This window comes from Acomys russatus, chromosome 19 (genome assembly GCF_903995435.1).
Source record: "Acomys russatus chromosome 19, mAcoRus1.1, whole genome shotgun sequence".
NCBI classification, from domain to species: Eukaryota; Metazoa; Chordata; class Mammalia; order Rodentia; family Muridae; genus Acomys; species Acomys russatus.
This window is the reverse complement of record NC_067155.1, coordinates 19,994,888-20,009,966: the sequence shown is the minus strand read 5'-3', so window position 1 is coordinate 20,009,966 and position 15,079 is coordinate 19,994,888. Positions and strand designations below refer to the sequence as shown.

General features: G+C 49.7%; 1 protein-coding gene across 2 annotated transcripts in view; it reads right to left on the bottom strand.

Moving 5' to 3' along the window:
• Fam187b (family with sequence similarity 187 member B) overlaps positions 1–14,661 on the bottom strand; it is an 18,422-nt gene extending 3,761 nt beyond the window's left edge. The window contains exon 1 of one of the 2 annotated variants that reach the window (XM_051162722.1): positions 13,949–14,661. In XM_051162722.1, the coding sequence (XP_051018679.1) occupies positions 13,949–14,661 (713 nt within the window). Of the gene's footprint in view, positions 1–7,113; positions 7,824–13,948 lie in introns of those variants that run through there. The other variant, XM_051162723.1, reaches the window with a different exon arrangement.
• Positions 14,662–15,079: the final 418 nt, after the last annotated feature.

The window sequence follows — 15,079 nt, the reverse complement described above, 5'->3', positions numbered from 1 at the left end:
TATCCATATGCAGACACATGTGTGAAGCCGGGTGTCCATGCGTGGTATCTTCCCCAACCACTGCCTACCTTTATGTGAGGCTTTACTTATTCATTTATGTTTTTCATGAGTGTTCTGCCTCCATCTATGTGCATGCCCCACACGTGCGGCCGGTTTCTTCGGATGCCAGAAGAGGCCGTTGGATCTTCTAGAACCGGAGTTACAGACATTGAGTAGCCATGGGGGTGAGCACCGTGTGTGCATGACGGTGTATGTGCATGCCGACCGCAGGCGCATGAGGAGCAGACTCTTCTGGAGCCGGAGCTACAGGCAGTTGTCAGCCACCAGACACGGCTGCTGAGAATCAGCTCAGGTCTGTGGGAACAGTAAGCACTCTTTGCCGCTGAGCCATTTCTCCAGTTCCTCGGCCTCTATTTCTTGAGATAGGGGCCCTCTCAGTTCCGCTAGGCTGGCTAACCCCCCAGACGTAAGCCGTCCTGCCTAGTGGGTGTTGAGGGTCTGATCTCAGGCCCTCAAGGCTTGTCCAGCAGGCGTGTTATGGGTAGGTATGGCCCCAGTATGGAGCTTTCAGACAAGAAGGTTAAGTTCAAGCCCTGAGGGCGAAGGAGCCATTAGAGCGCTGATTGCCGATAGTTAGTGCACCAGCAGCAGAGACAAAAGAAAGAAGAAAAAAAAAAGTCACCTCTGTGGTGAGACTCCCCTCCCTAACATAATTGACAGCCGGAGGCCAGAGCAGGCAGCCTGGGCGTCACCACTGCAACCTGGACAGTTTTCCCCACCTCTGGAGACGCCTAGGGCCGACCTGACTTTCATAGTTCTTCCTTCTCCAACCAGCTTCGACAACTGTATCCTGATTGGGCCTGTTTTCACTCATTTGCACATGCACACTCAAGCCAATCAGGACCCGGCTGGGCCCTGGCACCTCTATAAAAGCAGACTCCCTGTAATTTTACAGACAGAATGACTACAGGAATCAACCAAAGAAAAGAGGGGAAGAAATTGTCTCAAAATTGTCCCAAGACTCCTGGGAGGCTCCCTGCACCTGAGGCAGGAAGCTCACTCCCCGACTCTGGCAGTGGCTGCAGAGACTTCTCCCTGCCTCAGCCTCCGCTGCTACCAAGAGTTCAAATCTCCATGGAACAGATCGTCACATTGTTTTGTCCTTTAAAGACTGACAATAAAGGTCTTAGGATTTGTCTTTTTTGTTTGGTTGAGTTTTTTCTGAGACAGGGTTTCTCTGTGTGGCCCTGGCTGTCCTGGACTCGCTTTGTAGACCAGGCTGGCCTCGAACTCACAGCCTCTGCCTCCCGAGTGCTGGGATTAAGGCGTGCGCCACCACCGCCCGGCTTAAAGGTCCTAGGGTTTGTCTTATTCCCTCTCTGCCAACTCCATTTTTGGAGGAGGGTAGGCCAAGAACCAGGTTGGAGACAGGATATGGTCTCCGTGACTTCCTCATGTGCTGAGCCATAGTCCCTGCTGTCTATGGCCTATTCAATTCAAGCATAGTTCAAAAATCTCAAGGCTAAAATGGATAATCAATCCTACCCTAGTTAGCTTTAGCTGTCCATTTGGCTCAGCTTATGGACAGCTATGAGAAGGGCTGTCCAGATCAGACTGGCCTGTAGATACTTCTGCAGGGGACTGTCATGATTCTGGACTGCAGACTGCTGTAGGAGGGCCCAGCCCACTGTGGGTGGCACTATTTCCTAGGTATGTGGTCCCAGCTTGACTTAAGAAAGCTAACTAAGCAGGAAGCTGTGAGCCAGCAAGAAGCATTCCTCCACAGTTCCTGCCCTGACTTCCCTTGATGACAGGTGTTCACCTGGAGCCCGCCACTCACCCCTGCACAAGCTGGGAAACCCCATGTGCCTTCCTTCTCCCCCCCACCCAGTCCCCACACCTGGCGCACCGGTCAGAAAGCCTCTTAACAAAGGAAAGAGGCTAAGAGCCCAGTTCCGCATGCTTTCAGCTATCACAAACGCCTTCCCTGATGCTGCTAGCCACCCAAATCCCCACCTAAGTGCTCAGCTCTTGACCATACTAGGGCACAAACCCGGCTCCTGGCTGACACGTCATCACCTCTCACCTACGATCTATAAAAACTTCTCTGCCCTAGCCTGAGCGAGAAACCTCCTTAGCTCTTTCCTTTGGGATGCCCTGGAGCAGTGTCCAATAAACCTGCTCTTAATCTGGTCTGATCTGCCATATATATGTGGGAGAGAGAGAGAGAGAGAGAGAGAGAGAGAGAGAGAGAGAGAGAGAGAGAGAGCGCCTATTATAGGCTACGATGTCTGGTGCTATGTATCCCTGTGGTAATTGCTGGCTGCTCCCAGACGAACACATTCTCACACACACCTATCCTTGTTATGTAAACCTTGCCTAAGAAATTATTCCTGTTTCGTAAAAGTGATTTTATTCTCCTGTTTCAATGGTTGTCTGGCAGACTGCCTCCTTCTGCTAACTTAGGCCTAGTCCTGGAAGTTTCTAGACCCCCGTACAATCTAATCTAGGCCTAGAATGTTTTCAGCTTCTGAGACTTACTGCTTAGTGAGCTCACCATGACTTGTTCTTTCTGAGCTCTGGGCTGGCTGGTTCAACTCAGCTGTTCTGGCTCAAACTCTTCTCCCAGATGACTTATTTAATTTGGCTTCTCTCCTGACCGAGAATTGCTCTGCTTGGCCTCAAACTAACTCAGCAGTCTGCTCTAATCTTCTGGCTCCTTCTCATTTTCTGGCTCATTCCATCTTTACCTGAGTTCTCTCTCTGCAACCCGCCTCTCTATTGCTGTCCTGGTAAAACTCCCTCCTCTCTCTGAAAAACTGCCTCTTAAAGAGCTACCCTTTCCTCTTGCGACCGAGTTGGGAGTATTCTATTCTGTCAGTTTTTCTCTGATTCATCACCTTTTCTGCCACTCAATTAGACATCACTTTCAAACGTGGATGTTTCCATCTACAAACTAACTTTACCTTCTTTGGGACTAAAGGCATGCCTGGACCTAAGCTTTTCTTTACCTGATCATTTGCTCTATACCAGGCTGGCCTTGAACTCAGATCTGTTTGCCTCTGTCTCCAGGATTAAAAGGCGTGTTTGTATTCCAGCCAGATCACACTGACCTAGAAGGCCCTTGGATGTGATCTCTTGCCTGAGACAAGAGAAGAGCGAGGTTCTGAGTTAACATTCCTCTACACTGTTTGACCGATCAAAAGCTGATACCTGGGCAAGGCCTGAGGAATATTCAGGGGCTTTGGAGTCAGAAGGATCATGGGAGGAGAAGGAGACAGGTATCAGAGGACTAAGGAACGAGAGAGCCTCAGGTTAGCGTGGAGAGGAGCACATGGCCAGATCAGTGTGGATGGAGGACAGCGGCCCAGATGAGAAAATAAACTGGTGTTTATGGAATTCTGGACAGGAGGTAGCCCACATAGAAATGATTAGACCATATATGGGCCGGGGGGTAAAGATAGTTCAGGAGGTAATATTTGCCATGCCTCAGATGAAATAAGGCTATTCTAAAATCTCAGCACTCGGGAGGCAGAGGCAGGAGGATGGCTGTAAGCGCAAGGACAGCCTGGTCTATAAAGCAAGTCCAGGGCTACACAGAGAGACCCTGTCTCGAAAAACAAAAACAAAAAAACAAAAACCAAACAAAACAAAACAAAAAACCCTACCAGGTGTCTGTGTCTTTTATTGATTCTGATAGCAGGGCTAGATAACACTGCTGTAATAATTATAAAGCTAATAATAAACATTATTAGACCTGACCTTTAAACTAACCGCAACACTTACGACCTGCAAGCTGAAGTCAACAAACAACAAACAAACAAACAACTACGAAGAGGATCGCTATTAGCAGCCCTGAAGGTTTTTATCTTACGGGCTCCCCTGTCCTCTGTCCTAGCTGGACATGACTCATCTACGGTCTTGACACTGACACAGAACACAGCGACTACATTTTCCAGCCCCAAGCCCCAGACACCCATGCCTTCGTGACCCTGCAGTCCCTCCCTTCCTGGACCTCCGCTTCGCTCCCAGCACCTTCTAGCAGATGCCCTGGAATCCCAAGAGCCCAGAGAAGAAAGCTAGGCCCGCTTCTGCGAGACCCAGCCTTATGTGGTGTTAGAGCCGAGCGCCACAGTCTCTTGCTGACACTGCCACCATTTCGATGCTCTTTCCTAACCTCGGCATTATGGGGTCACCTCGGCAGCTGGCTGCCATGGCTCAGGCCGCTAGTCTTGTGGAGTCTACAGTCCAGACCACCTTGATCTTCCCAGTGCCTCTCGGTAGCCATCCCGGGGTGCATGAACTTGTGTGGGAGACGCCTGAAATTGCTTATGTGGACACAAGGGTTACTTCTTCGATGGGGTCATACCCCTGAGACTTGTTTTGGCCTCTTATGCGTGCTTTGTTTTTTGGAGTTTTTTTTTTTCTTCTTCTTTTTCTTCTTCGAGACAGAGTTTCTCTGTGTAACCTTGGCTGTCCTGGACTTGCTTTTGTAGACCAGGCTGGCCTTGAACTCACAGCAATCCGCCTGCCTCTGCCTCCTGAGTGCTGGGATTAAAGGCGTGCACCACCACCGCCTGGCTATGCGTGCATTGTTAAGCGTGTGCTGCGAAGACCCACCGAAGGAAGGCACAGGGACTTGGGGGTCTCACCTCATTGCTGTGGCTTTATTCTTTAGGGCCGTATAATGTCTTGTCTACACTCAGTGTCAACACAAGTTCACAGAGAATCACAAGGGACTTTTCTTCCCCCTGCTGCAGTGACTCCTCACGCAGCCCTCTGATCTATACCCTGAGAAATGCATTGTAAGTGGATAATTTAAAAGGTCGTGGCCAAAGTAGACCACCTCGTGCACATCTTGGACTCAAGAGGACTTTCAGACCTTATCTAACTATGGTTTCGATGAGGTTGGAGAGATGCCTCAGCACTTAAAAGCACTGGCTGCTCTTCCAGAGGACCTGGGTTTGGTCCCCACCACCCACATGGTAGCTCACAAGCATCTGTAACTCCAGGTCTAAGAGATCCAATGACCTTTCTGGCTTTTTCAGGCAGTAGGCACATACACGATCCACTTACATACATGCTGGTAAAACACTCATACACATAAGATAAAAGTAAAGTCTTTAAAAAAAAAAAAAAAAGATAATAGCCTACTGGAAAAATCACCGTGACCTGACAGTTTGTTGTATTGCGGTAATATCCATTCTTGCTTCCTTTTTTGGTTTTTTTTTTTTTTTTTTTTTTTTTTTTTTTTTTTTGAGATAAGGTTTCTCTGTGTAGCCTTGGCTGTCCTGGACTCACTTTGTACACCAGGCTGGCCTCGAACTCACAGTGATCCGCCTGCCTCTGCCTCCCAAGTGCTGGGATTAAAGGCGTGCGCCACCACCGCCCGGCATGTCCTGGCTCTTAAATTATCTTCCCATCCCCAGTTTTGGCCATTTAAAAAATTTTAAATGTCAGAGGAGGAATGGGAGGGTAGGGGGGAGAGGTCAGGGAGAGGGACTGGAAGGAGAAGAGGGGAAACAGCTGCCAATAAATAATACATTTAAACAATTAGTCTTAAACAATGTGACGGTGCATACAATTAGCTCCAGCGCTCCTGAGGCAGGGTAGGAGGAGCTCTAGGAGGCTGAGGCTGGCCTGGTCTATATATCCAGTTCCAGGCCAGTCAGGGCTATGCAGTAAGACCCTGTCTCAAAAAGAAAACAAACCAACTGGGCGAGTCTATAAAGCGAGTCCAGGATAGTCAAGGCTACACAAAGAAACCCTGTCTTAAAAAGCCAAAAAAAGAAAAGAAAGAAAGAAACCAAACTAACCAACTAAACAAAAATAAATGAAATAAAACATCCACTTTGGGGACCGGAGATAATGCCATAATTAGGAACGCTTCTGCTCTTGCGGAGGACCCACCGTGTTTGGTTCCCATGTCAGGTCTCACAGTTGTCTAACTCCAGCTCCAGAGAGTCTGACACCATTGACCCCTCCGACCCCTCCACTCACGTATGCTCGCCCACAGACGCATGCATACAGTTAAAAACAACAAGAAACAGTAGCAAACTTAAGATACACACTGTTTTCCAAATATTCACAATCACAATCTTTGCTCCTCGCGCCTAAGTGACGGTACACACAACCGCAGACTGTCTCCTAAGTAACGCTCCGTTGAAAACACTTTCGACAGAGATCCTGTAAGATTCCTCTATGTGAATCTTTTTTTTTTTTTTTTTTTTTAAGATTTATAATTATATATACGATGGCCTGTCTGCATGTACACCTGCAGGCCAGAAGAGGGCGCCAGATCTCACTATAGATGGTTGTGAGCCACCATGTGGTTGCTGGGAATTGAACTCAGGACCTCTGGAAGAGCAGTCAGTGCTCTTAACCTCTGAGCCACCTCTCCAGCCCCCTCTATGTGAATCTTACAAGCTGGGGGTGGGTATTTAAAGCACCAGGGTTAAGAAGAGAAACACAACTTAACCAGAAGACCTCAGTATTGCAACAGAAAGCCTTGACCGGAAGCTTGGAAGCTTGCTCTTCCCTTGCTCATACACGTACCATGAGTGACGCCAAATTCACTCATCTATTTAGAAAGCCATCTTGCCGTTGAGCAGCACAGTTCCCTGAATCTTTCAAGAATCATCATTTCAAACAATAAATAGGGAAATTAATGAGTGTGACTCTTTTTTGTTTTGTTTTGTTGTTTGTCTTTTTGTTTTTCAAGACAGGGTCTCTCTGTGTAGCCCTGGCTGTCCTGGACTCGCTTTGTAGACCAGGCTGGCCTCGAACTCACAGCGATCGGCCTGCCTCTGCATCCCGAGTGCTGGGGTTAAAGGCGTGCGCCACCACCGCCCGGCTGAGTGTGTGACTCTTAAGGAGGCAACAAACAAACCACCCTCCTCCCATACAATCATTATACTTTTGGACACATATTCCTGCTGTGTGTTTCAGAGGAGGTGTCTCAACATCCCTGGCTTCCTCCCATGCCTGTTACTGACTCCTGATGACTACCTACGGACTGACCTACCAAGACGACCCTACCAGCCCGGCACAGATTCTGCATGAAGAACCCTGGGACAAGGGACCAGGGCAGAGCCGCTGAAAAGGTCGCATCACCTGTAGATGGATGCAGAGGGACAAGTGAGCCATGCGGACTCTGACATGAACCTGAAGTTATCAAAGATGACGTAGTCGCCACCAGTCAGGTAGCCTCGGCACGGGACATAGCAGAGCTCCACCTGCATCTCAGGCCTTACTCGGTTGTAAATCGTCTTCGTCTCTCCCAGGTAGAGTCCACAGGGTACAGGCTCTTCCAGGGGCTCCTTAATATAGCAGTAACCGAGGCGTTTACGCTCACTCGGCCTCTCACAGTTGCTGCATTTCTGCCAAGGCTCCCACTGGGTATACACTGTCTCTCTGAGGCCCAAGTTCAGTGTCTCGTTCTTTAGGGGCTGTTGGCCCAGGTTTATATGTGTGGCATGCAGCCTGGTGACGTCCTGGAAATCAATCCTGTAACTGGCCGCCCGGGTCCCATTCTCGTCGTGGCATCGGTAGAGGCCTGTGTTAAAGGGTGACGGGTCTTGGATGAGGAGCCCACCGTCCGCGTCCTGTCCTACATTGTGAAGGCTGGACAGGGTGACAGGGTTACCGTCTTTGTTCAGCCCAGAAAAGGACCAGTGAGCTGTGGAGATTCTGCATTCCAAGAGAGCATCGCTTTGGGAGAGGAGGGCCAGCTGACATTCCTTGGCCTGGGGACAGCTGACACGAATGTGGAACCCCGACCCTGGGAGAACTAGGCCGAGCAGTAGCCACAAGATGGTGACCATGGTGGAGTCGGAGGGTGGCTGTGCACTGGCCACCAGCCTGGACATTGTGAGGTCACTCATGAACTCAAAAGCTTGAGCAGCGAGGTGAACCGAGAGGCCATGAGGCTGTCACCTCCCTTTGTGACAAGTAGAGATGTGATTTGTCTAGTCAGAGCCTTTCTCTGCTACCCACTTTCCCAAGTGGTGTGAGTTTCATGCCTGGGCGCTGGTGTCATAGGTGTGAACACCCAGCAAACTATTCCTGCACGTGTAGACACGGTCGCAGATGCGGATTCACTGTGTCATAGAGACCCACCTGCCTTGCTTCCTGTTAATGGGATTGAAGTAAAGGAAATAAAGGCACCACACCTCCCTTAAGGACCACCATTAAGGCCAAAGTCTGTAAATCTCCTCTGCTGCAGACTACTTTAACACTTCCCTTCTCTGACAGTAAAACAATTCTGAGAGGAGCTGCCTGCCAGGGCAGAGTGTCCCAAGAGTTAAAGAAACACGCTGTTTATCAACACAGCCAGCTCACCTTGAAAAAGTCGAAACATACTCTCTCCTAGTCAAGCTGACTAACAAATGATTTAGCACATAACAACAAATGAAGGGAAACCAGGCCAAAGTTCCTAACACCCCTGTGACTGCCTCAACCAGTCTTTTCCATGGGCCAACTTGCCCCTCCACCCATTACCCACCCGTGAAACGCCAAAGCTTGTAACTCCCTGCTTGCAGCTTTTCTGCCCAAATGCCAACCAATCACATACTGTAAAACTTATTTCTTCGTCTAAAACCTATTAAAAAAAAAACTCATGCTTCTACTCTTCAAGGTCTGCAACTCAAAAGAGCTAATTCCTGTGTGTTTCCATGGACATGGGGGGGGGTGCGGGGGGCTGGAGAGACGGCTCAGCGATTAAGAGCACTGACTGCTCTTCCAGAGGTCCTGAGTTCAATCCCCGGGAACCACATGGTGGCTCACAACCATCTATAATGTGATCTGACGCCGCCTTCTGGCCTGTGGGTGTATAAGCAGGCAGAGCACTTTATACATAATAAATAAAAAAATCTTTACAGACTAGAGATCTCTCTGGAGGTCTCAGTCTTTTTTTTTTTTTTTTTTTTTTTAGACTGGGTTTCTCTGTGTAGCCTTTGCTGTCCTGGACTCGTTTTGTAGACCAGGCTGGTCTCGAACTCACAGTGATCCACCTGCCTCTGCTTCCGAAGTGCTGGAATTAAAGGCGTGTGCCACCACCACCTGGCTGAGGTTTCAGTCTTAACAAAATCTATGTGCCGGGGCTGGAGAGATGGCCCAGAAGTTAAGAACACTATCCTGATCTTCCAGAGGTCCTGAGTTCAATTCCTAGCAACCACATGGTGGCTCACAACCATCTACAATGTGATTTGATGCCCTCTTATGGCCTGCAGGTGTACATATAGGCAAAATAAATAGATTAAAAGCTACATGCCACCACAGTCTACTGTTATAGTGTGCGTGTGAGTGTGTGTGTGTGTGTGTGTGTGTGTGTGTGTGTGTGTGTGTGTGCGTACAGGATCCTGGAGAGCAGAAGAGATGTTGGATCCCCTGGAACTGGAGTTACAGACAGTTGTGAGCCTCCATGTAGGTGCTAAGGGACTGAACCTGGTTCCTCTGGAGAAGGCAGCCATATCTTCCTGTTCACCAAACATCTTAACCACTGAGTCACCTCTCTGGTCCCCTGTCACACTTCCTAGCGCTGGGGTTAGGGCAGTGACCGAATCTTTGCTGGTTACTGTTCTGATCTCCCGTATTTCTCTGGCCACCCCATTCATGTTGAGGTCTGTCCTGTTTTCCAGAAGATTCCAGCAAAGCAGAGGCATTTCTGTTTCAGGACCTTTACATAAGATTGGTCTCACTCTTCCCCCAAAATATCTGCAAAATTCAACTGATCTTAAATAAATAAATAAATAAATGCTGTTCACAGTATCTTCCACCCCAAATCCTTTCCTAAACACCTTCTCGGGAACCTTGCGGTGATTCAGGCATGATTTTCTATGATCCATCTACTGTACAGATGTCTGGTGAATATCAGGTTATCAGCCATCACTCCAATAAATCACAACACACAAGGTCACACATTACCATCCCTGTCCAGTCATGGAAGTTACATTTTAGAAAGCTGCTAGAATAATGAATGTGGACTGACTGGTCCTAAAGAAAGCGTCCTCTGGCTGTCCATTCTTATGTCCGACATATTAGAACCATGCTTTTATGGAGATTTCTGTTTAAAGCTACCTGGTTTTTTCATTTGTTTAATTTGGGTTTTACTGTTGTTACACACACACCTGGACACACCAAAGTCCAACTTGGTGAACCAATGGGTTTTATTGGGGTCACTTACAGGAGCAGAAATGACTCAAAGACACCCACATTGCCAACGCCCAACCCAGCGTGGGTGACCGCTCACAAAGCTGGGAGCTGGGAGCTCACTACACAGCCCGCAGGCAGCTCAGCACGTTGGAGGGTATCCGGTCCAGGGACCCAGGTCGTTCTAACCCTCTTCTAAGCTCCTCAGCTCCTTTCTGCATCTTCCAGGCAGCTGGTCTGGTCTCAAAAGTCTTCTTCGCAGCTTTTATTGGGTATTCTGGCAGGAAGGGGGCCTAGCTGAACCTGGTCAGCTTCAGGAACTCCCTGTTTACCTTCCTGCTTCAGGAGCGTCCCTGCAGGACCAAATGCTTCCCTCTGGCAGGAAACTTACACAACAGTGTGTGCGCCTGCACAGGCATGTGTATCACTACAATCATGCATGTAGCATGGTGCCTGTGCAAAGATCAGAGGTCATTTGTGCGTGTCGAACTCATTTCTTTCTCCACTATGTTTGGTCTGGGGGCCAAACTGAGGTCATCGGGATTTTTTTTAAAGATTTATTTATTATTATGTATACAGAGCTCTGCCTGAATGTACACCTGCAGGCCAGAAGAGGGCGCCAGATCTCACTATAGATGGTTGTGAGCCACCATGTGGTTGCTGGGAATTGAACTCAGGACCTCTGGAAGAGCAGGTGACGCTCTTAACTACTGAGCCGTCTCTCCAGCCCTAGGTCATTGGAATTTATGCTAAGCGCTTTTGCCCAAGAGCCATCTTGAAGATCTTGTTTTGGTTTTTGAGACAGGGTCTCACTGTGTAGCCCTAGCTGACCTAGAACTCTCTGTGTAGACCAGGCTGCCCTCAAGGTCACAGAGATACACTTGGCTCTGCATCCCAAGTGCTGGGATTAATTTAAAATAATTTATGAGGAGACATTAGTACTGCTTCTTACAGACATAAAAAGATAGTGAATGCAACTAGAAATATGTGCTTATAACATCAATAATTAGGAGCCAGGGAAAAAAAATTAGGAAGCAGGAGCAGGAATATCCTGCATTCAAGGCAAGACTGGCCACATAATGAATCCCTGTCTCAAAATACCAAGAGCTAAGCCGGGGCGGTGGTGGCGCACACCTTTAATCCCAGCCCTCAGGAAGCAGAGGCAGGTGGATCGCTGTGAGTTCGAGGCCAGCCTGGTCTACAAAGCGACTCCAAGACAGCCGAGGCTACACAGAGAAACCCTGTCTCGAAAAAAGGTCCTGCTCTTCCAAAGGTCCTGAGTTCCATTCCCAGCAACCACATGGTGGTTCACAACCATCTGTAATATGATCTAATGCCTTCTTTTGGCCTGCAGGTGTACATGCAGGCAGAACACTGTATACCTAATAATAAATAAATAAATCTTTAAAAAAAAAAAAAAAGAAAGAAAGAAAGAAAAAAGGAAAGATGTGCAGAGACAAAGATGGAGCAAAGATTGAGGGAACGGCCAACCAAAGACTGGCCCTACGAGGCCCATCCCACGGGACGAGCCAACCCCTGACACTGTTAATGTTACTCTGCTGTGCCTGCAGACAGGAGCCTGGCATAACTCCTCTGGCAGGCTTCAGCCGGCAGCTGATGGGAACAGACACAGAGACCCACAGCCTAACATTAGACAGAGCCAGGAAGTCATATGGACGAACTGGGTGACTGACTGAGCGAGCCAGAGGGGCCAAGGATGTCAGAAGACCTACGGAGCAAACTAGCATGGGCCCATGGGGCCTCACAGAGACTGAACCACCAACCTAAGAGCACAGCTTGGTCTTCATGTGGATCCCCCCAGCAATGGGAGCGGGGCCCCCTCTGACTCTGACCCCTGCCTTTGGATCCAATTCGCCTAACTGGGCAGCCTTGTCTGGCCTCCGTGGGAGAGGACGTGCCCAGACCTGCAGCTGCTTGATGTGCCAGAGTGGGTTGGTACCCGTGGAGGGACCTCCCCCTTCTCTGGGGAGGACAGGGGGGAATTGGGGCAATGGGTATGTGAGGGGGGACTTGGGAGGGAGGAGGGGGGTGGGCCGTGATCAGGATGTAAAGTGAATAAAAACTAAAAGGGGAACCCCTGCGTTAGGATGAGGTGTTTAATTTTTACTTGGTATCCTAATTAGGTGAGCCGAAATTGCTGCGCTTAGATGCTTGGATACCTGGACCTTGGTGGTCAGCCTCAGGAGGAGGAAGTGGCCGAGTAAGGGAAGAGACCTTGGTAACTGGCCTGAGGGGTGTAATCTAATGGCTTTTAGTAGGGCAGGGGCAACCGCGGAGAAGGGCAAGGCTGCTAGAGCTGCGCTTGCCACACTTTAGCCTGCCAGTCCCTTGAGACTTGGCCCCTAGAACCAAACTGCATCCATACTTTTCTGCTGCTGTGATGAGGCAGTGTGCCAGGAAGTGACTTACAGAATGAGGAAGGGTTTGGGGCTCGTGGTCCCAAGGAGGCTACCAATCTCCCAAGGACAGGAGGCACAGAAGCAAGCAGCAGGCAAGGCAGTGGGAGCGAGAAGCTGAGAGATCAGACTTTCAACCCTATTCCAGAACAGATAAGGAACAGAGGCTGTGGCCCTTAAACTCTAAGGACGCCCACCCCCTCCAAACCCTCTGCCCCCCTAGCCACCTCCCCCACTCCCCTCCCTCCCATACCTTCCCCCCAACCTCCCCCCATACACTTCCTCCAGCAGGACTGCCTCTCCCTCCTGTAACTTGTCAAAACAGTACCACCCCCTGGGGGACCAAGGGTTCAAACACCCACTGGGTTGTTAGAAGGGATTTCTCATTCAAATTGCCAGGATGAAGAAAATAAGAGGAAAAAGCAAGCCACAGAGCACATGTCCATTAGGAAAGAACAAGAGCAGCAACAGACCATGACCCAGGAGAGTGGAGAGAGACCTTTCAACTCTAGCAGTAAAAGGGCCACAACAGTTTTCATTATAAAGAAACCATGTAGAGAAACCATGTAGGGAAACAGCGTGTGTCGGGACCATCAGAAAACACACTTTTTCAATGGCGCACACCTTTAATCCCAGCACTTGGGAGGCAGAGGCAGGGGGATCGCTGTGAGTTCGAGGCCAGCCTAGTCTACAAAGCAAGTCTAGGACAGCCAAGGCTATACAGAGAAACTCTCAACTCCCCCCCCCCCCCCCGAAAAAAAGAAAGAAAGAAAAGCCAGAAAAAGGTCTAAGGCACCACGGCTTTGGTGCAGGGACAGAAGGACAACAGCGTGCAGAGGGTTCAGCCAGCAGGACTCACATCCATGTTTACATTGGCAAAGCCTGGGCCTGAGCCTATGCGGGCACGCAATAGGTCTCTTTCAGTTACCACCTTTCTCAGCATCACCTGCCCAGATCCCGTTGAGAGGATATTTCTGGTGGGGAAGTATCTAAGCAAACCAAGGAACGATCCCTCTAGGCTCTCACTGACGATGAAGGTTTCCAGGTTTGATGGAAGAGCTTAATTGTCTACTGGGCCCCCTAACCCTAACCCTAACCCTCACCCCAGCAGCAGATAACCCAGGAGACCAGGCCTGCATAAAAGGCCTAAAGAAACAGCCAAAAAGCTGGGCAGTGGTGGCTCACGCCTTTAATCCCAGCACTCGGGAGGCAGAGGCAGGGGGATCGCTGTGAATTTGAGGCCAGCTTGGTCTACAAAGCGAGTCCAGGACAGCCAGGGCTACACAGAGAAACCCTGTCTCGAAAAACCAAAAAGAAAAAGAGAAAGAAAGAAAGAAAAAAGAAACAGCTAAAAGAAGGCCTGGTAGCCCCGCTCCCGTTACCTGTAGATGGAAGCCAAAGGACAGCTGAGCCACACATAGTTGTCGGATTTGTCCAGCTGAAGAGTGTCAAAAACGAAGTACGGCTGGTTGGTCTCTGTGGCGGTGTCGCAGGGCACCTGGCAGGCTTGCACCTGGAGTTCAGGCCGCAGGCGAGCATGGGCCACCTTCTCCTCTCTCAGGTAAAGCCCGCAGGGCATGGGTTTTTCCAGGGGCTCCTCCACGTAGCAGTAGCCTAGGCGTTTGCGCTCGCCGGGCTTTTCGCAGCGGTTACAATCTTGCCAAGGATCCCAGCGGGTAAAAACGAGTACCTTGCCTCCTAGGTTCATGGTCTCGTTTTCCATGGGCTGCTGGCCCAGGTCTTGGTGTGTGATGTGCAGCTGGGCTATATTCTGAAAGTCAATTTCATATTCCACCACGCGAGTCTGGTGATCATCCAGGCAGCGGTAGAGCCCTGTCTGGGAGGGCTGCGGGTTGAGCAGCTGCAGGTTGCTACCGGGCAGTATTTTCACGCTCGGCATTGTGTTGAGGAGGGACCGTTTGTCCTCCGAAGAGGAAGAAAAATACCACAGTCCTTTGGGGTGGTTACACTGCAGGATCACGTCATTGCCTGAGAGCAGGGCAAACTGGCACACATTCTTATAGGGACAGCTGATTAGTTTCTGGGCCCACAGCATGGGAAAAGAAAGGCTAACCAGCCACAGAGTGCCCAGCATGGCTGAGACTCCTGAAGGACCTTCGGAACCTTCCCGGGTACTATGATGTCACCCACAGAACTCGGGCACCGGCCCTGTGAACTGTGGTCCAAGGAGTTTTCCAGAAGTACACAGCAAATACATGAAATGGAGCCCGGAGAGACATGGCTCAGTTCTGAGCACCGGCTGCCCTTCCAGAGGACCTGGGATTGATTCCTGGCACCCACGGGGCAGCTCACAACCATCTGCAATTCCAGTTCCCAGAGGATTTGGTGACCTCTTCTGGCTTCTATGGGCACCAGACGCAGGGCAGCAGACATGTGCTGCATAGACATATATGCAAGCCAAAGAACATAGAATAAAAAGTGTGTGTGTGTGTGTGTGTGTGTGTGTGTGTGTGTGCTATTTATATAATTTACATGTCCCCAGGAAGTAAAAT